The 26,015-nt window shown below is 48.0% G+C and overlaps 1 protein-coding gene and 1 long non-coding RNA gene across 2 annotated transcripts in view; one reads left to right on the top strand and one right to left on the bottom strand.

Annotated features, from left to right (window-relative positions):
* Positions 1-26,015, bottom strand: part of LOC149442413 (A.superbus venom factor 1-like) — a 476,989-nt gene that overhangs the window by 256,606 nt on the left and 194,368 nt on the right. Inside the window, exons 12-14 of the mRNA XM_089656130.1 lie at positions 21,701-21,847; positions 2,779-2,976; positions 414-605 (exon numbers count right to left, since the gene is read on the bottom strand). Of these exons, the coding sequence (XP_089512256.1) occupies positions 414-605; positions 2,779-2,976; positions 21,701-21,847 (537 nt within the window). The remainder of the gene's footprint in view (positions 1-413; positions 606-2,778; positions 2,977-21,700; positions 21,848-26,015) is intronic.
* LOC149442414 (uncharacterized) overlaps positions 1-26,015 on the top strand; it is a 167,122-nt gene that overhangs the window by 25,129 nt on the left and 115,978 nt on the right. The window lies entirely within an intron of this gene.

The raw sequence follows: 26,015 nt of genomic DNA on the forward strand, positions 1-26,015 counted from the left end.
GAGTTTGTATAGCATACTAACAATTCACTACCCCAGGTTCAACCACTTAGAACTGAGTGAGACAGTTGTTTGCCCCGCTCTTTCGTTCTTTTTTCCCCCAGCCACGGTGTTCCTTGTTTGCCGATGAGTTCTGATCTTGCTAGTCTGACACTAAGGCTAACCACTTATTTGGGGTTAGGAGGGGGGCAACACATGACCGTTAGCTAAGGGAGGTAGGAAGCATAAATCTGGCCCTGACCTTGACATGGCAGTATTCCAATTATGTATTTGCAATAACAACCTCTGAGCTGACTAGCTGGATAGGGTATTGGGGAATGTATTTAAGGATAAACTGTGTGACCCATCCGGGGTAGAATCTAACAAAGGCAGAAGGAAGGTTTTTTTTCTAGTATTTAACAAGTGGTAGATCTTACCGTTCCCACACATGTATCTTCAACATCAACCCACACAGAATCAGCCACGACTTCTGAACCAAGAACCACGTAATATGCCACAATGCGGAAGGATGGAAGGAGATCCTTTGTAATTAATAGTGTCTCAGTCATAACAGTCTGGCTTGCTCTTACCAATCTTCCAGCTTTTATTATTCTACCTTTATTCAGTATCTAGAAAGGAAAAGAATTCTCATATGAGACTTTTGCATAAACATGGAATGCCAAGTAACACACATTTGATGTGTTGTACAGTGAGCATTGCGCCTTAGGCTCTCACGTTGGAATTTCTCTTACATTGGAAAAATTTCATCTCTATATCCTATCCAAAAACAAAAGTTTTGGCTTTGGATATACTTTAAGCATAAAATAAGGGTGGGTGGGAGGGTGGGTGTATTTGTGCAAAATAGTAGAGGGGAATCTCCTTACTGGAGACACAGACCACAATAAAAACTTGGCAGATGATCTAATCTATTCCTAATTTATCCAAAACTACATTCTCACAATATACATTTTTGTTGTACATTTACATTGATTTCACTTTTAATCTTGCTCAAGATCAATGACTCCCAAATTAATGAAGCCAGAGGGTCTGCATTTTTAGAAGGAAGTTAGCAAAGGCAGAACAAGAATATCCCTTAAAGCAGCGGTTCTCAACCTGTGGGTCGCAACCCCTTTGGGGGTCGAATGACCCTTTCACAGGGGTCGCCTAAGACCATCGGAAAACACATACTTCCGATGGTCTTAGGAACCGAGACACCACTCCTCTATCCGTCTCCACGGCCGGAGGGGCTCGGCAGGGTGTCCCGCACTCTCGGCTTACTGTGAACCTCTCACGCTGAACTAACACCAGCACACTGACTGGCCTGCTCCTTCTTCCCTGTGCGTTATGAGTGGCCGGCCAGGCTGGAGGCTCCTCCCCTGCAAGAGGCGGGTCGGAGGTGCCCTGCTGCCACCCATTGGATGCCCTTGCACCTGCTGCATGTTTCACCGGGCAGGCAGCTGCTCACAACAGCTGGATAGATGTGAGCCAAGCCCCCTTTTGTCTCCTGGGAGGGGGAGGGGGAGGGGGATCTGGTTACCCGCAGAGCATGTGCCCTACAGCCGCTCACCTCCCACGGAGGCTTCTCCTCACAGCACTTGTACGAGGGCTGGCACCGGGGCACACGGCCCGCTAGAGGGAGGTACACAGCGACCAGCAATCCCAAACTTTCCAGGGTCATACAAGGAGCCTCAGGACAGACGACTTGGTGTGGGAGAGGGCTGATATCCCTGGGGGGGAGGGGGGAATACTGGCCATACACACCTCAACTTTACTATCAGATCCAATTGGCAATCAGATTAACTTCTGTTCCCATCAAATTCCTTAAGTCGATTGACCAGGGCGCAAAATGATTGACCGTTTTGCATCGATTGGCCGCACTGAGATGCTTTTTCCATCAATTGTACCATATTGCCATCAATTTATGAGATTGCATGGTGAGAACAGAGATGTGATTTAGTTATTGAAGCATGTATGACCACCGTTTGCATTGCTGGAAGATTGTTTCTCGTGCCTTGTTCACATGATGAGAAAATTGGACGAAAAAAACGCTTTCTGATAATCTGATCATTAGTATTCTGCTGTCGAGGGCTGGTCATGACAGTTCATGCGAAAATATCCAAAGGGGCCGGCACAAAAATGTTCTCGTACAATCACAGAAGGAACTATTAAAAATACACCCTGCATATTAGATATTTATATTATGATTCATAATAGTAGCAAAATTACAATTATGAAGTAGCAACAAAAATAATTTTATGGTTGGGGGTCACCACAACATGAGGAATTGTATTAAAAGGGCGCAGCATTAGGAAGGTTGAGAACCACTGCCTTAAAGTGGTACCAGGAAACCTATGAAAAGACCTACCCTTTCATGTTTGGAATATACAAAATAGTAATATGCAATATTCTATCTAATCATCACTTATCCAACAAGGACTGAAAATCCAGCTTGTTGGGTGGGTACAGCATGGTGCGGTAGCAGTAAACACATGGAGACCTGTAGTGCAGTAATTGATGTATTGAAGAACTTGAAAACAGTACAACAGCCCGGCAGGGGAGCTCAGCAATTGGGAACTTGCAATCAGTGTAACAGAAATCAGCTGTAGTAGGGACATGGTAGAACTGGGGAAGATCTAAAAAGGACTCAACACATGTACACTAAAGAGGTGAATAGAAGAAGATACCAAAATCAAATTAATAGAAAAAACTTCCACTACATGTTAGTATGCTACAGAGAAATGATAACCACATGCGGTATAATACATGACATAACAAATACATGAAAAATACAGAATAGTTTACCAGATAAAAAACATTGTTGTGTGATAATGGGCTGCTGTTCTTGATAGTAAACTCAATACGGACATTATCTTGTAATTTCAGTTGCCCGGATGGGACACTGAGATAAAGGTAGCTTCTACTGGGGGAATTGTACGCCTGGGCTGTCATAGATGCAGTGGCTTGGTCATTTTGAGCTAAATTTGCATCTTCTGTAGACACCTACAAAGAGAAAATAGGTATTATACACATGACAGAATCTTAAAGAAGCCAGCAAAAATTACAAATGTAATAGTTCCGCTGAATTATAGCAAACTTTACTCTGCAGAGGAGGGCAGAGGAGGGCGTAACTAAAAGCAAAAGTACCCTGGTAAAAAATCTGACTAGATGTGTATTTCTATGGCCACCATCACACACTGATGATTGAGTTCACTAATGATGGAGTTCTGGTGTTTCCTGTGAATGGTAGTGTTAATGCTACAGTAATCAAAAACATTTTAGATTATTGTGAGTTTCAAACCTTGCGGCAGCAGTTCTGGGAAGAGTCTTTTCTGTTCCAGCATGACTGCACCCCTGTGCACAATGCCAGCTCCATAAAGACTTGGTTTGTCGCGTTTTTTCAACAAACCCAATACCTGGTTGGCTTTTGCCATTATGAGCAAATATTAATAGCAGTCCTGACCCCTGCACTACATTCACTTATTATTCATTTATTTCAGGTACTTATATAGTACTGTCAATTTACGCAGAGCTTTACATATATATTGTACATTTACTTCAGTCCCTAACCCTCAAGGGGCGTACAATCTAAGGTCTCTAACTTACATTCATACATACTAGGGCCAATTTACCTACTAGCATGACTTTGGAGTGTGGGAGGAAACACAGGAACAGGGAGAACATGCAAACTCCAGGCAGGTATTGCATTGGTTGGGATTTGAACCAGCAGCCCTAGTACTGCCAGGCGGAAGTGCTAACCATTAAGCCACTGTGCTGCCCATGCTTTTTTGTACATTATACTCCTGGCCCTTCACTGCAACCATTATGTTATAAATTATACTCCTCACTAGAGATGAGCGAAGAAATGAAAAATTCGATTCGACTGATTCGGCGAATTCGTGGACAATATTCGATTCGAGTCGAATAAATTCGCTGTGAATTTAACTTAAAAAAGGGTGTTTCTAGGCTTCAGAGAGACTTAATATTAGTGCAGAACACTGTACCTTTAATTTAAATGCCCTTGGAGTCTGCTGGGGAAGAGAAATAATACTGTCAGTCAGTATGACATGCAGATGAGTGCCGTCGATCTTAGAATCACCGCACACTTCACTCATTTGGGCAGTCACGGGGCCAAAACCAGAGTGTGGAGCCACAGTGTGGCGGTGGAGGCAGCAGCAATGGGAGGCCATACAGCACCCTATGACAAAAATGGAAACCACCAGCAGTGTGAGGAGACCTGAAAGTGGCACATGGCAGAGTGTGGCGATAGAGACAGCAGCAATGGGAGGCCGTACAGGGACCCATGACACACTCTGGACCTGGCAGCAGCATGAGGAGGCGGTACAGGGGCCCATGACAGATTACGGGCCTGGCAGCAGCATGAGGAGTCGGTACAGGGGCCCATGGCAGATTACGGGCCTGGCAGCAGCAATGGGAGGCCGTACAGGGACCCATGACACACTCTGGACCTGGCAGCAGCATGGGGAGGCGGTACAGGGGCCCATGACAGATTACGGGCCTGGCAGCAGCATGAGGAGTCGGTACGGGGGCCCATGACACACTCTGGACCTGGCAGCAGCATGAGGAGGCGGTACAGGGGCGCATGACAGATTACGAGCCTGGCAGCAGCAACTTGGACAGGAGGACGTTCAGCTTCTGCACCGTCGGGTGCGTGCTCGCAAACTGTTGTCTCTTGGAAACGGATTCCAAGAAAGACTGCTGACGGAATCCGTGAAGAGGAGTAGCAGGAGAAGGAGCATCTGAACGAGCGGAATATGCCAACAAGCGACAACAGGGGCCCATGACAGATTACGGGCCTGGCAGCAGCATGAGGAGTCGGTACGGGGGCCCATGGCAGATTACGGGCCTGGCAGCAGCTATGGGAGGCCCGTAATCTGCCAGCACCCTATGACAAAAAATGGAACCCACCAGCAGTGTGAGGAGACCTGAAAGTGGCACATGGCAGAGTGTGGCGATGGAGACAGCAGCAATGGGAGGCCGTACAGGGACCCATGAGAGACTCTGGACCTGGCAGCAGCATGAGGAGGCGGTATAGGGGCCCATGGCAGATTAGGGGCCTGGCAGCAGCTATGGGAGGCCCGTAATCTGCCAGCACCCTATGACAAAAAATGGAACACACCAGCAGTGTGAGGAGACCTGAAAGTGGCACATGGCAGAGTGTGGCGATGGAGGCAGCAGCAATGGGAGGCCGTACAGGGACCCATGAGAGACTCTGGACTTGGCAGCAGCATGAGGAGGCGGTATAGGGGCCCATGGCAGATTAGGGGCCTGGCAGCAGCTATGGGAGGCCCGTAATCTGCCAGCACCCTATGACAAAAAATGGAACACACCAGCAGTGTGAGGAGACCTGAAAGTGGCACATGTTTGGGGCATGATTCATGGCGGATTTAGTCAGTTGTGTCAGGAACTGGTGGTTTGAAATCCAGACTAATCCACGCCTGATTCATTTTCACAAACGTGAGTCTCTCCACACTTTGGGTGGACAGTCGTGTCCTCCGCGGAGTTGCAATACCTCCTGCCGCACTAAACACGCGCTCCGATGCCACGCTACTGGCCGGGCATGACAGCCTTTCAAGGGCAAATTCAGCTAGTTGGGGCCAAAGGTCAAGTTTCGTTGCCCAGTAGTCAAGGGGATTGTCTACCTCGGTTGGCAGGGTGCTGTCCAAGTAGGCCTAAGCCTGTTGTTTGAGGTCCTGCTCCAGGTCCACCTGATGCTGCTGCTGCTGCTGCGGCTGGTTAGTAGTTTCCTCACTGCGCTGGTGAAGAAAGCTACTCATCATCGACTGCAGACTGAGGCAGCCGCTGCTGGTGGAGCTGCCACTGCTCCTACCACCCCACCCCTCCCCTGCTGCCATGGCAGCGGAACACGAGCGCACAGGGCCCACAGTGTCTGAGGATGGACGTTGGCGCAGACAGGCAGAGACCAGCTGACTACATAGGTGTTTTTTATAGTACGTTATTTTGGCCTCCCTCTCAGCAGGTGTGAAAAAGGCCACCATTTTTGAACGGTAGCGAGGGTCCAACAAGGTGGACAGCCAAAAGTCATCCCTCTGTCTGATGGTTATTATTCGGCTGTCGCTACGCAAGCAACCGAGCATGCTATGGGCCATTTGTGCCAAGGAATGCGAGGGACTCCCTGCCTCCATCTCCACAGCATACTGCCACGGTGCGTCTAGGTCCTCTGTCTCCTCTTCCTCCTCCTCTACCAGATGCTCCTGCTCCTCCACTCCTGTCCGCTGAGTGGAAAAACCACCCATTTCACTCAATAATTCCTGAGCACCAATGTCCTCCTCTACCTCCTCCTCTTCTTCCAGTCCTGCCCCCACAGGGGCCATGTGGCGTTGAGATCTGTGCGCCACGTCTACCGCACCCTGACCAGCCATTGTTAACAGCATTTGTTCCAGGACGTGCAACAGAGGAATGACGTCGTTCATCCCATAGTCCTGCCGACTCACGAATAGCGTGGCCTCCTCAAAGGGCCTGAGCAAGCGCAGGTGTCACGCATGAGCTGCCAATGGCTGACATCTAAGTTACACAGGGAGTACCTTTATCTGCTTTTAACCTCAGGAAATCTGTGATGGCCTTTTGCTGTTCGTAAAGGCGGTCTAACATATGTAGGGTTGAATTCCACCTTGTTGCAACGTCACAGCATGAGGAGGCGGTATATAGGGGCCCATGGCAGATTAGGGGCCTGGCAGCAGCTATAGGAGGCCCGTAATCTGCCAGCACCCTATGTCAAAAAATTCAACACACCAGCAGTGTGAGGAGACCTGAAAGTGGCACATGGCAGAGTGTGGCGATGGAGACAGCAGCAATGGGAGGCCGTACAGGGACCCATGACAGACTCTGGACTTGGCAGCAGCATGAGGAGGCGGTATATAGGGGCCCATGGCAGATTAGGGGCCTGGCAGCAGCTATGGGAGGCCCGTAATCTGCCAGCACCCTATGTCAAAAAATTCTACACACCAGCAGTGTGTGAGGAGACCTGAAAGTGGCACATGGCAGAGTGTGGCGATGGAGACAGCAGCAATGGGAGGCCGTACAGGGACCCATGACAGACTCTGGACTTGGCAGCAGCATGAGGAGGCGGTATATAGGGGCCCATGGCAGATTAGGGGCCTGGCAGCAGCTATGGGAGGCCCGTAATCTGCCAGCACCCTATGTCAAAAAATTCAACACACCAGCAGTGTGTGAGGAGACCTGAAAGTGGCACATGGCAGAGTGTGGCGATGGAGAAAGCAGCAATGGGAGGCCGTACAGGGACCCATGAGAGACTCTGGACCTGGCAGCAGCATGAGGAGGCGGTATATAGGGGCCTATGGCAGATTAGGGGCCTGGCAGCAGCTATAGGAGGCCCGTAATCTGCCAGCACCCTATGTCAAAAAATTGAACACACCAGCAGTGTGTGAGGAGACCTGAAAGTGGCACATGGCAGAGTGTGGCGATGGAGACAGCAGCAATGGGAGGCCGTACAGGGACCCATGAGAGACTCTGGACCTGGCAGCAGCATGAGGAGGCGGTATATAGGGGCCTATGGCAGATTAGGGGCCTGGCAGCAGCTATAGGAGGCCCGTAATCTGCCAGCACCCTATGTCAAAAAATTCAACACACCAGCAGTGTGAGGAGACCTGAAAGTGGCACATGGCAGAGTGTGGCGATGGAGACAGCAGCAATGGGAGGCCGTACAGGCACCCATGAGAGACTCTGGACCTGGCAGCAGCATGAGGAGGCGGTATATAGGGGCCTATGGCAGATTAGGGGCCTGGCAGCAGCTATGTGAGGCCCGTAATCTGCCTGCACCCTATGTCAAAAAATTTAACACACCAGCAGTGTGAAGAGACCTGAAAGTGGCACATGGCAGCAGAGTGTGGCGATGGAGACAGCAGCAATGGGAGGCCGTACAGGGACCCATGACAGACTCTAGACTTGGCAGCAGCATGAGGAGGCGGTATATAGGGGCCCATGGCAGATTAGGGGCCTGGCAGCAGCTATGTGAGGCCCGTAATCTGCCTGCACCCTATGTCAAAAAATTTAACACACCAGCAGTGTGAAGAGACCTGAAAGTGGCACATGGCAGCAGAGTGTGGCGATGGAGACAGCAGCAATGGGAGGCCGTACAGGGACCCATGACAGACTCTAGACTTGGCAGCAGCATGAGGAGGCGGTATATAGGGGCCCATGGCAGATTAGGGGCCTGGCAGCAGCTATGTGAGGCCCGTAATCTGCCTGCACCCTATGTCAAAAAATTTAACACACCAGCAGTGTGAAGAGACCTGAAAGTGGCACATGGCAGCAGAGTGTGGCGATGGAGACAGCAGCAATGGGAGGCCGTACAGGGACCCATGACAGACTCTAGACTTGGCAGCAGCATGAGGAGGCGGTATATAGGGGCCCATGGCAGATTAGGGGCCTGGCAGCAGCTATGTGAGGCCCGTAATCTGCCTGCACCCTATGTCAAAAAATTTAACACACCAGCAGTGTGAAGAGACCTGAAAGTGGCACATGGCAGCAGAGTGTGGCGATGGAGACAGCAGCAATGGGAGGCCGTACAGGGACCCATGACAGACTCTGGACTTGGCAGCAGCATGAGGAGGCGGTATATAGGGGCCCATGGCAGATTAGGGGCCTGGCAGCAGCTATGTGAGGCCCGTAATCTGCCTGCACCCTATGTCAAAAAATTTAACACACCAGCAGTGTGAAGAGACCTGAAAGTGGCACATGGCAGCAGAGTGTGGCGATGGAGACAGCAGCAATGGGAGGCCGTACAGGGACCCATGAGAGACTCTGGACTTGGCAGCAGCATGAGGAGGCGGTATATAGGGGCCCATGGCAGATTAGGGGCCTGGCAGCAGCTATGTGAGGCCCGTAATCTGCCTGCACCCTATGTCAAAAAATTTAACACACCAGCAGTGTGAAGAGACCTGAAAGTGGCACATGGCAGCAGAGTGTGGCGATGGAGACAGCAGCAATGGGAGGCCGTACAGGGACCATGACAGACTCTGGACTTGGCAGCAGCATGAGGAGGCGGTATATAGGGGCCCATGGCAGATTAGGGGCCTGGCAGCAGCTATGTGAGGCCCGTAATCTGCCTGCACCCTATGTCAAAAAATTTAACACACCAGCAGTGTGAAGAGACCTGAAAGTGGCACATGGCAGCAGAGTGTGGCGATGGAGACAGCAGCAATGGGAGGCCGTACAGGGACCCATGACAGACTCTAGACTTGGCAGCAGCATGAGGAGGCGGTATATAGGGGCCCATGGCAGATTAGGGGCCTGGCAGCAGCTATGTGAGGCCCGTAATCTGCCTGCACCCTATGTCAAAAAATTTAACACACCAGCAGTGTGAAGAGACCTGAAAGTGGCACATGGCAGCAGAGTGTGGCGATGGAGACAGCAGCAATGGGAGGCCGTACAGGGACCCATGAGAGACTCTAGACTTGGCAGCAGCATGAGGAGGCGGTATATAGGGGCCCATGGCAGATTAGGGGCCTGGCAGCAGCTATGTGAGGCCCGTAATCTGCCTGCACCCTATGTCAAAAAATTTAACACACCAGCAGTGTGAAGAGACCTGAAAGTGGCACATGGCAGCAGAGTGTGGCGATGGAGACAGCAGCAATGGGAGGCCGTACAGGGACCCATGACAGACTCTAGACTTGGCAGCAGCATGAGGAGGCGGTATATAGGGGCCCATGGCAGATTAGGGGCCTGGCAGCAGCTATGTGAGGCCCGTAATCTGCCTGCACCCTATGTCAAAAAATTTAACACACCAGCAGTGTGAAGAGACCTGAAAGTGGCACATGGCAGCAGAGTGTGGCGATGGAGACAGCAGCAATGGGAGGCCGTACAGGGACCCATGAGAGACTCTGGACTTGGCAGCAGCATGAGGAGGCGGTATATAGGGGCCCATGGCAGATTAGGGGCCTGGCAGCAGCTATGTGAGGCCCGTAATCTGCCTGCACCCTATGTCAAAAAATTTAACACACCAGCAGTGTGAAGAGACCTGAAAGTGGCACATGGCAGCAGAGTGTGGCGATGGAGACAGCAGCAATGGGAGGCCGTACAGGGACCCATGAGAGACTCTGGACTTGGCAGCAGCATGAGGAGGCGGTATATAGGGGCCCATGGCAGATTAGGGGCCTGGCAGCAGCTATGTGAGGCCCGTAATCTGCCTGCACCCTATGTCAAAAAATTTAACACACCAGCAGTGTGAAGAGACCTGAAAGTGGCACATGGCAGCAGAGTGTGGCGATGGAGACAGCAGCAATGGGAGGCCGTACAGGGACCATGACAGACTCTGGACTTGGCAGCAGCATGAGGAGGCGGTATATAGGGGCCCATGGCAGATTAGGGGCCTGGCAGCAGCTATGTGAGGCCCGTAATCTGCCTGCACCCTATGTCAAAAAATTTAACACACCAGCAGTGTGAAGAGACCTGAAAGTGGCACATGGCAGCAGAGTGTGGCGATGGAGACAGCAGCAATGGGAGGCCGTACAGGGACCCATGACAGACTCTAGACTTGGCAGCAGCATGAGGAGGCGGTATATAGGGGCCCATGGCAGATTAGGGGCCTGGCAGCAGCTATGTGAGGCCCGTAATCTGCCTGCACCCTATGTCAAAAAATTTAACACACCAGCAGTGTGAAGAGACCTGAAAGTGGCACATGGCAGCAGAGTGTGGCGATGGAGACAGCAGCAATGGGAGGCCGTACAGGGACCCATGACAGACTCTGGACCTAGCAGCAGCATGAGGAGGCGGTATATAGGGGCCTATGGCAGATTAGGGGCCTGGCAGCAGCTATAGGAGGCCCGTAATCTGCCAGCACCCTATGTCAAAAAATTAAACACACCAGCAGTGTGAGGAGACCTGAAAGTGGCACATGTTTGAGGCATGATTCATGGCGGATTTAGTCAGTTGTGTCAGGAACTGGTGGTTTGAAATCCAGACTAATCCACGCCTGATTCATTTTCACAAACGTGAGTCTCTCCACACTTTGGGTGGACAGTCGTGTCCTCCGCGGAGTTACAATACCTCCTGCCGCACTAAACACGCGCTCCGATGCCACGCTACTGGCCGGGCATGACAGCCTTTCAAGGGCAAATTCAGCTAGTTGGGGCCAAAGGTCAAGTTTCGTTGCCCAGTAGTCAAGGGGATTGTCTACCTCGGTTGGCAGGGTGCTGTCCAAGTAGGCCCAAGCCTGTTGTTTGAGCTCCTGCTCCAGGTCCACCTGATGCTGCTGCTGCTGCTGCGGCTGGTTAGTAGTTTCCTCACTGCGCTGGTGAAGAAAGCTACTCATCATCGACTGCAGACTGAGGCAGCCGCTGCTGGTGGAGCTGCCACTGCTCCTACCACCCCACCCCTCCCCTGCTGCCATGCCAGCGGAACGCGAGCGCACAGGGCCCACAGTGTCTGAGGATGGACGTTGGCGCACAAAGGCAGAGACCAACTGACTACATAGGTGGTTTTTATAGTACGTAATTTTGGCCTCCCTCTCAGCAGGTGTGAAAAAGGCCACCATTTTGGACCGGTAGCGAGGGTCCAACAAGGTGGACAGCCAAAAGTCATCCCTCTGTCTGATGGTTATTATTCGGCTGTCGCTACGCAAGCAACCGAGCATGCTATGGGCCATTTGTGCCAAGGAATGCGAGGGACTCCCTGCCTCCATCTCCACAGCATACTGCCACGGTGCGTCTGGGTCCTCTGTCTCCTCCTCCTCCTCCTCTACCAGATGCTCCTGCTCCTCCACTCCTGTCCGCTGAGTGGAAAAACCACCCATTTCACTCAATAATTCCTGAGCACAAATGTCCTCCTCTACCTCCTCCTCTTCTTCCTGTCCTGCCCCCACAGGGGTCATGTGGCGTTGAGATCTGTGCGCCACGTCTACCGCACCCTGACCAGCCATTGTTAACAGCATTTGTTCCAGGACGTGCAACAGAGGAATGACGTCGTTCATCCCATAGTCCTGCCGACTCACGAATAGCGTGGCCTCCTCAAAGGGCCTGAGCAAGCGGCAGGTGTCACGCATGAGCTGCCAATGGCTGACATCTAAGTTACACAGGGGAGTACCTTTATCCGCTTGTAACATCAGGAAATCGGTGATGGCCTTTCGCTGCTCGTAAAGGCGGTCTAACATGTGTAGGGTTGAATTCCACCTTGTTGCAACGTCGCAGATCAGGCGATGCTGTGGAATTCCGTTCTGCCGCTGCAGCTCAATGAGGGTGTTCTTTGCGGTGTAGGAATGGCTGAAATGCATGCACAGTTTACGTGACATTTTAAGGATGTCTTGCAGTGGGATGGTGGATTTTAGGAACCGCTTGACAACCAGATTGAACACGTGAGCCATGCATGGCGCATGGCACAACCTTCCTTGACGCAGAGCAGACACCATGTTCTTTCCGTTGTCAGTCAACATGGTTCCGATTTTTAGTTTGCGCGGAGACAGCCATCTGTCGATTTCTCTGTTCATTACACTCAGCAGTTCCTCCCCTGTGTGACTACGTTCGCCAAGGCATACCAGGTGCAGCACAGCGTGACACCGTTGCGCCCTGCACATGTGATATGCCGGTCGGGTAATGGGACTTGGCACGGGGGTGGCGGCTGAGGACACGGCGGAAAAAGAGGTGGTAGAGGCGGACATGCTTGCTGGACCAAGGACGTGCAAACGTGGAGGCAAAAGCGTCGTGACCTGTCCAAGTTGCTGGTGCGGCTGTGCCGGCACCACGTTCACCCAGTGGGCCGTAAATGACATGTACTGTCCCTGACCGTAGTTACAGCTCCACACGTCGGCGCTGCCGTGCACTTTGGCAGAGACCGACATGCTCAAAGACTGGCCCACCATCTCTTCTACATGTGAATGCAGGGCTGGCACTGCCTTTTGGGCAAAGAAATGACGGCTTGGCACTCTCCACCGCGGCGCGGCACAAGCCATCATTTCTCGGAAAGGTGCTGAGTCCACCAGTTGGAAAGGGAGGGACTGCAGCACCAGCAACTTGGACAGGAGGACGTTCAGCTTTTGCACCGTCGGGTGCGTGCTCGCAAACTGTTGTCTCTTGGATACGGATTCCAAGAAAGACTGTTGACGGAATCCGAGAAGAGGAGTAGCAGGAGAAGGAGCATCTGAACGAGCGGAAGATGCCAATGAGCGACAACTCCCCTCAGCAGAGGTGTTGGAGCCTTGACTGGCTGATAGAGGGCGATTGACGACGTCGGGTGACGGAGCAAGTAACGGAGCGGGTGATGGAGCGGGGGCTGGGGCAGGCAGAACCGCCGTATGTTTATCACGGTTTTCCCAGGCCACCGAATGGTGACGCTGCATATGCTGACGCAACGCTGTAGTCCCAACATGGGCCCCCTGGCCACGCTTGCATTTCTGGCCACATAGTCGACATACGGCTACGTTTACTTCCTCGGGCGGCTTGAGGAAAAATTGCCACACCACCGAGTAGGAAACTTTGCCCCCGCTACTCTTCACTGGCTGACTGCTACTTCCTCCGTGCGCACCGGCACCACTACTGGCCGTGGTGGTAGGCTGCAGTGGAGCTGGTGCTCTACTCCGTGGACGTTTGGCTCCACTGACACTGATGCGACCCTGCTGCTGTCTCCTGGGCAACCCACCGACTGTTTTGCTCGCTGCCAAGCTGCCACCCTCTTCTCCTGATGATGCGGAAGAAATTGCCTGATGACGACGAGGCTGCCAAGTGCGATCAACCTCCTCATCATCAAGTAGGGTCTCCGCCTCACTACTAGCCCCCTCGGCTGCGTCTGGGTCAGGAGACAGACCTGTCTCTAGACCGGCTACCGAGCCACTCTCCTCGCCAGTACTTGTTCGCTTGGCTGCTGAAAAGGCCGATGTCTCCCCCCGTTCCTGACCGCCCTCTGTTAGCTCTTCCTCACTGTACAGTGGGGCTGAGCCCACAGCATGCGATACTTCGCTTGGTGAGGGAACAGCAAAGGACAGGGGCAGGTAGAGGACACGTGATTTCAGTGGGCTTGGTCCCGGGCCATGCCAACTAACGGTTGTGTCTGACGTACCCACCGACCGTTGGCTGTAGGTGTCAGAGGTGACCTGGGAAGAGGAAGACGACCGAGCCAACCAATCAATGACGGCAGGGTTGTCGGTGGAGACACGACCGCTGGATGACACCGGGAGCACTGGCCTCTGGCTGCGAATACTGCTGCCTCGACCCCTTCCTCTGCTGCCACGTCTGCTCGCTCCTAAAACATTGCCTCCTCTGCCACTCCTCTGCATGTTGTCTGACATACTATTTAATTCAACGATTAGGTGTCCCTGAGTAACAATTCTCTGGCACTCAGTAACAATTCTGTCTGTCCCTGAGTATGAATTCTGTGGCCCTGAGTAACAATTCTGTGTCTGTGCGAGTAACAATTCTGTGTCTGTGCGAGTAACAATTCTGTGTCTGTGCAAGTAACAATTTTGTGTCTGTGCGAGTAACAATTCTCTGGCACTCAGTAACAATTCTGTCTGTCCCTGAGTAACAATTCTCTGGCACTCAGTAACAATTCTGTCTGTCCCTGAGTAACAATTCTCTGGCACTCAGTAACAATTCTGTCTGTCCCTGAGTATGAATTCTGTGGCCCTGAGTAACAATTCTGTGTCTGTGCGAGTAACAATTCTGTGTCTGTGCAAGTAACAATTTTGTGTCTGTGCGAGTAACAATTCTCTGGCACTCAGTAACAATTCTGTCTGTCCCTGAGTAACAATTCTCTGGCACTCAGTAACAATTCTGTCTGTCCCTGAGTAACAATTCTCTGGCACTCAGTAACAATTCTGTCTATCCCTGAGTATGAATTCTGTGGCCCTGAGTAACAATTCTGTGTCTGTGCGAGTAACAATTCTGTGTCTGTGCAAGTAACAATTTTGTGTCTGTGCGAGTAACAATTCTCTGGCACTCAGTAACAATTCTGTCTGTCCCTGAGTAACAATTCTCTGGCACTCAGTAACAATTCTGTCTGTCCCTGAGTAACAATTCTCTGGCACTCAGTAACAATTCTGTCTGTCCCTGAGTAACAATTCTCTGGCACTCAGTAACAATTCTGTCTGTCCCTGAGTAACAATTCTCTGGCACTCAGTAACAATTCTGTGTCTGTGCGAGTAACAATTCTGTGTCTGTGCAAGTAACAATTTTGTGTCTGTGCGAGTAACAATTCTCTGGCACTCAGTAACAATTCTGTCTGTCCCTGAGTAACAATTCTCTGGCACTCAGTAACAATTCTGTCTGTCCCTGAGTAACAATTCTCTGGCACTCAGTAACAATTCTGTCTGTCCCTGAGTATGAATTCTGTGGCCCTGAGTAACAATTCTGTGTCTGTGCGAGTAACAATTCTGTGTCTGTGCAAGTAACAATTTTGTGTCTGTGCGAGTAACAATTCTCTGGCACTCAGTAACAATTCTGTCTGTCCCTGAGTAACAATTCTCTGGCACTCAGTAACAATTCTGTCTGTCCCTGAGTAACAATTCTCTGGCACTCAGTAACAATTCTGTCTGTCCCTGAGTATGAATTCTGTGGCCCTGAGTAACAATTCTGTGTCTGTGCGAGTAACAATTCTGTGTCTGTGCAAGTAACAATTTTGTGTCTGTGCGAGTAACAATTCTCTGGCACTCAGTAACAATTCTGTCTGTCCCTGAGTAACAATTCTCTGGCACTCAGTAACAATTCTGTCTGTCCCTGAGTAACAATTCTCTGGCACTCAGTAACAATTCTGTCTGTCCCTGAGTAACAATTCTCTGGCACTCAGTAACAATTCTGTCTGTCCCTGAGTAACAATTCTCTGGCGCTCAGTAACAATTCTGTCTGTCCCTGAGTATGAATTCTGTGGCCCTGAGTAACAATTCTGTGTCTGTGCGAGTAACAATTCTGTGTCTGTGCAAGTAACAATTTTGTGTCTGTGCGAGTAACAATTCTCTGGCACTCAGTAACAATTCTGTCTGTCCCTGAGTAACAATTCTCTGGCACTCAGTAACAATTCTGTCTGTCCCTGAGTAACAATTCTCTGGCACTCAGTAACAATTCTGTCTGTCCCTGAGTATGAATTCTGTGGCCCTGAGTAACAATTCTGTGTCTGTGCGAGTAACAATTCTGTGTCTGTGCAAGTAACAATTTTGTGTCTGTGCGAGTAACAATTCTCTGGCACTCAGTAACAATTCTGTCTGTCCCTGAGTAACAATTCTCTGGCACTCAGTAACAATTCTGTCTGTCCCTGAGTAACAATTCTCTGGCACTCAGTAACAATTCTGTCTGTCCCTGAGTATGAATTCTGTGGCCCTGAGTAACAATTCTGTGTCTGTGCGAGTAACAATTCTGTGTCTGTGCAAGTAACAATTTTGTGTCTGTGCGAGTAACAATTCTCTGGCACTCAGTAACAATTCTGTCTGTCCCTGAGTAACAATTCTCTGGCACTCAGTAACAATTCTGTCTGTCCCTGAGTAACAATTCTCTGGCACTCAGTAACAATTCTGTCTGTCCCTGAGTAACAATTCTCTGGCACTCAGTAACAATTCTGTCTGTCCCTGAGTAACAATTCTCTGGCGCTCAGTAACAATTCTGTCTGTCCCTGAGTATGAATTCTGTGGCCCTGAGTAACAATTCTGTGTCTGTGCGAGTAACAATTCTGTGTCTGTGCAAGTAACAATTTTGTGTCTGTGCGAGTAACAATTCTCTGGCACTCAGTAACAATTCTGTCTGTCCCTGAGTAACAATTCTCTGGCACTCAGTAACAATTCTGTCTGTCCCTGAGTAACAATTCTCTGGCACTCAGTAACAATTCTGTCTGTCCCTGAGTAACAATTCTCTGGCACTCAGTAACAATTCTGTCTGTCCCTGAGTAACAATTCTCTGGCACTCAGTAACAATTCTGTCTGTCCCTGAGTAACAATTCTCTGGCACTCAGTAACAATTCTGTCTGTCCCTGAGTAACAATTCTCTGGCACTCAGTAACAATTCTGTCTGTCCCTGAGTAACAATTCTGTCTGTCCCTGAGAATGAATTCTGTGGCCCTGAGTAAGAATTCTCTGGCACTCAGTAACAATTCTGTCTGTCCCTGAGTAACAATTCTCTGGCACTCAGTAACAATTCTGTCTGTCCCTGAGTAAAAATTCTGTGGCCCTAATAACGTTTCTGTGGCCCTAAGTAACAATTCTCTGGCACTGAGTGAAAATTCTGTCTGTCCCTGAGTATGAATTCTGTGGCCCTAACTAGCGTTTCTTTGTCCCTAAATAACGATTCTGTGGCCCTCATTAACAAGTCTGTGTCCCTGAGTAATGGTTCTCTGTCCCTAAGTAACTTCTCTCTGTCCCCAATTCTCGTTTCTGTGGCCCTAACTCTGTCCCTGTCCCTAGTACAGAGCGGTCTGCCTCTGTTCAATGACTGCAGGCAAATGAAGATTTCCAAAATGGCCGCTATATATACCTCGACCATTACACAGTGCTGGCTGGCTGGCTGCTGATTGGCTGATGCGATCACATGTCGTTGAGGAATGCATTATGGGGCAGCGCGCCTTGTCTGCGCGCCTTCCCCGACATCCCCGCTCCGTCGCCGCACATGTCAGCCGCCATTTTCGGAAAAATTTCGATTCGCGCGTCCGAATTAGGCTGTTTTTCGGATTCGGCACGAATCGAAATTTTTCCGATATTCGACTCGAATTCCACTTCGGATACTTCGATTCGCTCATCTCTACTCCTCACCCCTGGATTGTATACACTATATTGCATTACAGTACAGTACATTAAACTTCTGACCTCTGCATTGCATTCACTATGTTGTACACTATACATGCTTTGTTATACTTTATACTCTTTTCTCCTGCATTGTATATGCTGTGTTGCACTGTAAACATTATACTCCTGATCCCTGCATTGTATATGCTGTGTTGTACTGTACAATTATACTCCTGATCCCTGCATTGTATATGCTGTGTTGTACTGTACAATTATACTCCTGATCCCCGCATTGTATATGCTGTGTTGTGCTGTACACATTATACTCCGATCCCCGCATTGTATATGCTGTGTTGTGCTGTACACATTATACTCCTGATCCACACATTGTATATGCTGTGTTGTACTGTAAACATACTCCTGATCCCCGCATTGTATATGCTGTGTTGTACTGTACACATTATACTCCTGATCCCCGCATTGTATATGCTGTGTTGTACTGTACACATTATACTCCTGATCCCCACATTGTATATGCTGTGTTGTACTGTAAACATACTCCTGATCCCCGCATTGTATATGCTGTGTTGTACTGTACACATTATACTCCTGATCCCCGCATTGTATATGCTGTGTTGTACTGTAAACATACTCCTGATCCCTGCATTGTATATGCTGTGTTGTACTGTACACATTATACTCCTGATCCCCGCATTGTATATGCTGTGTTGTACTGTACACATACTCCTGATCCCTGCATTGTATATGCTGTGTTGTACTGTACACATTATACTCCTGATCCCCGCATTGTATATGCTGTGTTGTACTGTACACATTATACTCCTGATCCCCGCATTGTATATGCTGTGTTGTACTATACAATTATACTCCTGATCCCTGCATTGTATATGCTGTGTTGTACTGTACACATTATACTCCTGATCCCTGCATTGTATATGCTGTGTTGTACTGTACAATTATACTCCTGATCCCTGCATTGTATATGCTGTGTTGTACTGTACAATTATACTCCTGATCCCTGCATTGTATATGCTGTGTTGTACTGTACACATTATACTCCTGATCCCTGCATTGTATATGCTGTGTTGTACTGTACAATTATACTCCTGATCCCTGCATTGTATATGCTGTGTTGTACTGTACACATTATACTCCTGATCCCTGCATTGTATATGCTGTGTTGTACTGTACAATTATACTCCTGATCTCTGCATTGTATATGCTGTGTTGTACTGTACACATTATACTCCTGATCCCTGCATTGTATATGCTGTGTTGTACTGTACAATTATACTCCTGATCCCTGCATTGTATATGCTGTGTTGTACTATACAATTATACTCCTGATCCCTGCATTGTATATGCTGTGTTGTACTGTACACATTATACTCCTGATCCCCGCATTGTATATGCTGTGTTGTACTGTAAACGTACTCCTGATCCCTGCATTGTATATGCTGTGTTTTACTGTACACATTATACTCCTGATCCCTGCATTGTATATGCTGTGTTGTACTGTACACATTATACTCCTGATCCCTGCATTGTATATGCTGTGTTGTACTGTACAATTATACTCCTGATCCCTGCATTGTATATGCTGTGTTGTACTGTACAATTATACTCCTGATCCCTGCATTGTATATGCTGTGTTGTACTGTAAACTGCATTGTATTGTATATGCTGTGTTGTACTGTACAATTATACTCCTGATCTCTGCATTGTATATGCTGTGTTGTACTGTACACATTATACTCCTGATCCCTGCATTGTATATGCTGTGTTGTACTGTACAATTATACTCCTGATCCCTGCATTGTATATGCTGTGTTGTACTATACAATTATACTCCTGATCCCTGCATTGTATATGCTGTGTTGTACTGTACACATTATACTCCTGATCCCCGCATTGTACTGTTCTGTATTATACTCCTGATCCCTGCATTGTATATGCTGTGTTGTACTGTACAATTATACTCCTGATCCCTGCATTGTATATGCTGTGTTGTACTGTACAATTATACTCCTGATCCCTGCATTGTATATGCTGTGTTGTACTGTACACATTATACTCCTGATCCCTGCATTGTATACCTGATTTATACACATTGTACACCTGATCCCTGCATTGTATATGCTGTGTTGTACTGTACACATTATACTCCTGATCCCTGCATTGTATATGCTGTGTTGTACTGTACAATTATACTCCTGATCTCTGCATTGTATATGCTGTGTTGTACTGTACACATTATACTCCTGATCCCTGCATTGTATATGCTGTGTTGTACTGTACAATTATACTCCTGATCCCTGCATTGTATATGCTGTGTTGTACTATACAATTATACTCCTGATCCCTGCATTGTATATGCTGTGTTGTACTGTACACATTATACGCCTGATCCCCGCATTGTATATGCTGTGTTGTACTGTACAATTATACTCCTGATCCCTGCATTGTATATGCTGTGTTGTACTGTACACATTATACTCCTGATCCCTGCATTGTATATGCTGTGTTGTACTGTACAATTATACTCCTGATCCCTGCATTGTATATGCTGTGTTGTACTGTACACATTATACTCCTGATCCCTGCATAGTATATGCTGTGTTGTACTGTACACATTATACTCCTGATCCCTGCATTGTATATGCTGTGTTGTACTGTACACTTTATACTCCTGATCCCCACATTGTATATGCTGTGTTGTACTGTAAACATACTCCTGATCCCTGCATTGTATATGCTGTGTTGTACTGTACACATTATACTCCTGATCCCTGCATTGTACATGCTGTGTTGTACCGAACACATTATACTCTTGATCCCTGCATTGTATATGCTGTGTTGTACTGTACACATACTCCTGATCCCCGCATTGTATATGCTGTGTTGTACTGTACACATTATACTCCTGATCCCTGCATTGTATATGGTGTGTTGTACTGTACACATTATACTCCTGATCCCTGCATTGTATATGCTGTGTTGTACTGTGCACATTATACTCCTGATCCCTGCATTGTATATGCTGTGTTGTACTGTACACATTATACTCCTGATCCCTGCATTGTATATGCTGTGTTGTACTGTACAATTATACTCCTGATCCCTGCATTGTATATGCTGTGTTGTACTGTACACATTATACTCCTGATCCCTGCATTGTATATGCTGTGTTGTACTGTACAATTATACTCCTGATCCCTGCATTGTATATGCTGTGTTGTACTGTACACATTATACTCCTGATCCCTGCATAGTATATGCTGTGTTGTACTGTACACATTATACTCCTGATCCCTGCATTGTATATGCTGTGTTGTACTGTACACTTTATACTCCTGATCCCCACATTGTATATGCTGTGTTGTACTGTAAACATACTCCTGATCCCCGCATTGTATATGCTGTGTTGTACTGTACACATTATACTCCTGATCCCTGCATTGTACATGCTGTGTTGTACCGAACACATTATACTCTTGATCCCTGCATTGTATATGCTGTGTTGTACTGTACACATACTCCTGATCCCCGCATTGTATATGCTGTGTTGTACTGTACACATTATACTCCTGATCCCTGCATTGTATATGCTGTGTTGTACTGTGCACATTATACTCCTGATCCCTGCATTGTATATGCTGTGTTGTACTGTACACATTGTACTCCTGATCCCTGCATTGTATACATTACTTTGTAAATTATATTAACCTGGGAGACAGAGTGTTTGCTAGTTTAATTACTAGCTTAATTTAAGTATTGTTATCATGGTTTAGCATCTTTAGTCTCCTGTAGGGTAGTGATGGGTCTAAAGAGCACCAGATCCATGTTTCTAGTGAAGGGGAATTATGAGAAATACATATCTGTTTCAGTCAAGTAGACCTACTTGGATATAGATACAACAGTGGTTCAGTGGGTAGTTGCTTCCTTGACCCCGTTTTCAGACCTTGCCCTTACATACCACTGCAGTGTGTTTTATCACAGCAATAGAATACTTACAGTTACTTCAAGAGATGTTACAGCTGTTTCAGTATTAATAGACAGCCTGGCCGTACCATCTTCCATCGTTCTTCCTTTTTTATCTCCGGGATTTGCCACCACAGGAACACCAGATTCTGGAGACCCATCTGGGCTTGTGACATGCACCTAAAATGGAAAACATTTGAATGTTTTTTGTTTTTTTTTAAATCTGCACATAAGGCACCAAAAATATTAAGTGAAGAGACAAATTTTTTTTTTCTAATTGTGGGGTTAAACCTCTGTTTTTATTTACAGTATGTGTCTTCATCTTACTTTTGTTATGTTACCAGAAGGGAAATGAAACAAAAAAGATAAGTCTTAGTAAAGTGTTGTCTACACCATTATTATGCAGTTTATACAAACGTAGGCAGATGCCGGCTAGATCATTATGCTTTTCAGGGACATTTACAGATGAAACTATGATTAAAGCAGAGCTCCACCCAGAAGGGGAAGTTCCACTTTAAGGACTGCTCCCCATTAAGGATTGGCACCTTTGGGGGACAGGGGGGAGCAGGTACCCCAGTTTGACAGGTACCCACTCCCACTTCCAGTCCGATCACCTAGGCGATCAGAAGCGGAAGGTGTCCTCCCTCCCTATAGTCTTTTGGGACACGTGACAGGTACTAGAAGACTACAGGACCATTCATGAAGTGCATGTCACGTACCAAACAGGAGACTGAATTGACGAGGTCAGCCTCACTTGTGTCACTAGTCCTGACCCCGCTTAGGTTGGAACAGAGGGAGTCTAGGGACCAGGGGGACAAGAGCCCCAGTAGTTGTTGCTTGTGGCTTTTGCAGATGATGACCTTGGTAGGCAGAGTATCCTCTGATTTGGGGACCGTAATAGCAGACTGAGCAGGTTCTGGGTAATGCCTGATGTGCAGCAGAGCAATGTAGGTAGCCAGAACACAGGACAGGAGCGGTGTCAGGGCCTGGACTTGAACCTGGGACTTCTACTGTGTCAGGCAGTAACTCTTCTCACTGAGCTACCTAGGATGCTGGACAACACTCTGCCTCATCTATTGGATAATCCTGCCTTGTGCCTTGTTTGCTCTTGAACCTTGAACTCCTTGCTCTTCCCATGAACTTCCTATATAAGCCATGTCCTTGGACTTCCTCCTTGCCAGATTATTGTGCCTTCCAGCCAATATCCGCTTACTGTTCCTGCTGCTGTCTTCATCCACGTTACCGACCGTTGGCTTGCTACTGACTACGATTCTGCCTCATCCTATCTACTACCATTGGTGACCGACATTTGGCTCGTGACTGACTCTGCTTTTGTCTTATTCCTGAACGGTTTGATCCGCTATCGGTTTCCAGCTTGCCTTCCCCTGGTGGGGTAATCCTGAGACTGCGACCTGGTATTCACACGCAGCCAAATCCATCTCCACCATTAGGAGCTCTGGGGAAGACCGGTGTATACTTGGACCCCGCACCTCAGGTGAGCCTGCGTCATTCCCAGGGCGACCCGCTGGTGTTCCAATCCTGCTGGTTTCAGGTAAGCCTTACAAATGCTGTAGCAATTGGCCTATGAACCTGTTCTTACACCTTGACAGAATAATCTGGCCCAAACATGGACGCCTGCTATAGCAAATGCCATTGCTCCTGTCAGGCAGCAAATTTCAGAGCTACAAGAGTTTGGTGTTACCTACCAAAAGAAATTTTTTGAACTGCAAAGTGTAGTAGAGGGGCAACAGGAAAAGATCCATGTTCTGCAGACACGATTGCTGGACTTGTGTTCCCGCGATGTTGCTAATACACGCATGCCTCTGCCACTCAAGTTCAATGGAGACCGCCGCCACTACCTGGGTTTCCTTAACCAATGCCGCATTTATTTCCAGATGCAACCTGCTGCATTTAATACTGAGAGGCAGAAGGTATTGTTTGTTATAAACCTCCTGACTGAGGAAGCCCTAGCTTGGGCCTCTCCCTATAGAGAGCAAGACAATGCAATGTTAAACAGTTTTGAGACTTTTGTGACTGCAATGAACCAGGTCTTTGATCCCAACCGCTGCGCTACCGCTGAAGCAAAGCTGCATAGTTTGCGGCAGGGTAGACGCCCTGTTGCGGAGTATACAACTGAACTTCGATGCTGGATCTCAGACACCACCTGGAACCCAGCAGCGCAAAAGAGTCAGTTCCGGCAGGGGCTATCTGAACAGGTGAAGGATGAGCTCGCCAGAGTAGAGACTCCTAACGATCTTGAGGAGTTCATCCAATTATGCATTCGGATTGACCAGAGACTTACAGAAAGAAGAAAGGAGAGATTGGGAATGTTTGGAAGTAATGATGGCATGCGTTTCTCTGCTAATCAGTTCAGTCAGAAGGAACTAAACATTTCTTCAGATTCTAACACACCTGAACCTATGCAGGTAGATGCTATTAAAAGATCCATTTCTACTCAAGAGAAGGAGAGAAGACGTTTGGAGAATTTATGTTTATATTGTGGGGACTCTGGGCATTACGCAGTTAATTGTCCCAATAAAGTCAAAAGAACAATTGCTGCGACTGATGTTATCCTGCCTGAACGCATAAATTTAATTACCCAGTCTATCTCCCCATTGATCGATGAAGAAAATAAAGTTGGTCCTAAACAGTCTCATTTTGTTGTCCCTATGAAACTTTTCACTGAGGGCCATGAAATTCCTTGTTCTGCTATGCTGGACTCTGGGGCTGGGGGAAACTTTATGGACATAGTTTGCCCACAATAATAATATTCTCAGAAGAAACAAATCTGCCCCTATTGATATGGAGACGGTTGATGGTTCACCTTTATCATCAGGACCAGTTACTCATGAAACAGTTCCTCTAGTACTCCAATTTCAGGCTAACCATTTTGAGACCATCAGCTTTCAGCTGATTACATCTCCTAAATTTCCTGTCATCCTGGGCATCCCTTGGTTTTCTACCCATAATCCCTCCATCAACTAGGGAGCATGGACCATACATTTTACATCCCCCCATTGTGAGGAACATTGTAGAAAACCATGTGCTACAAGTTGTCTACCAATCAGGGAATCACAGGCTGATATGGTAACTACACAGTCATGACAACCTGCCACCACAATACCATGAGTTTTGAGACGTCTGTGATAAAAAGAATGCGGATCAACTACCTCCTCATCGTCCTTACGATTGTCCCATTGAACTGCTTCCAGGAGCAGAAATACCATTCAGCCGCATTTTCAATTTATCAGAACCTGAGTTAAAGGTGCTAAGGGAGTGGCTTGATGAGAATTTGGAGAAGGGCTTTATCAGACCCTCAACATCTTCTGCAGGGGAAGCCCTGTTCTTTGTTGAGAAAAAGGACTCCACTTTGCGTCCATGCATTGATTTTAGGGGCTTGCATAAAATCACTGTTAAAAACCGTTACCCACTCCCTTTAATCGCAGAGATGTTGGAAAGACTCCGCTCTGCCAAAGTCTTCACAAAACTTGACTTACGGGGGGCATATAACCTGGTACGCATGCGTCAAGGCGACGAATGGAAGACTGCCTTTAGAACCAGATATGGACACTTTGGGGTTTATTTACTAAAGCTGGAGAGTCCAAAATCAGACTCCCTTCTGCATAGAAACCAATCAGCTTCTAACCTCAGCTTGTTCAATGAAGCTTTGGCAATGAAACCTGGAAGCTGATTGGTTTCTATGCAGAAGTGAGTCTGATTTTGCACTCTCCAGCTTTAGTAAATAAACCCCCTTGAGTCCCTAGTTATACCTTTTGGCCTATGTAATGCTCCTGCGACTTTTCAGCACTTCATCAACAATGTTTTTCGAGATTTGTTGGACCAGTTTGTTATTGCTTATCTGGATGATATTCTCATCTTTTCGGACAACCTGACGGAGCATCGCAAGCATGTCTGCACTGTATTCAAAACTTTAAGGATGAACCGACTTTACATCAAACTGGAGAAGTGTGAGTTTGAACGAAGCCAGATCCAGTTCTTGGGATATATCGTTTCTTCAGAAGGAGTGAGCATGGATCCCGAAAAGATCAAGGCAGTGGTGGATTGGACTGCCCCTGGAAACGTTAAGGAAATACAATTTATTGGATTTGCGAACTTTTATAGGAAATTCATAAGAAATTTCTCTAAAGTAATAGCACCAATTACACAGCTGACAAAGAAAGGAGTGCCCTTTGCTTGGTCAACTGAGGCACAAACTGCTTTTAGTAAGCTAAAAACTCTTCACATCTGCACCAATATTGGTACATCCTGATCCTGAGCTACCTTTTATTGTGGAAGTGGATGCCTCAGACTCCGCCGTGGGAGCTATCATTTCTCAGCGACGAGGAGA

The sequence above is a fragment of the Staurois parvus genome, unplaced genomic scaffold (assembly GCF_062004578.1).
Source record: "Staurois parvus isolate SC_StPar_1 unplaced genomic scaffold, SC_StPar_1.0 ptg000887l, whole genome shotgun sequence".
Lineage (NCBI taxonomy): Eukaryota > Metazoa > Chordata > Amphibia > Anura > Ranidae > Staurois > Staurois parvus.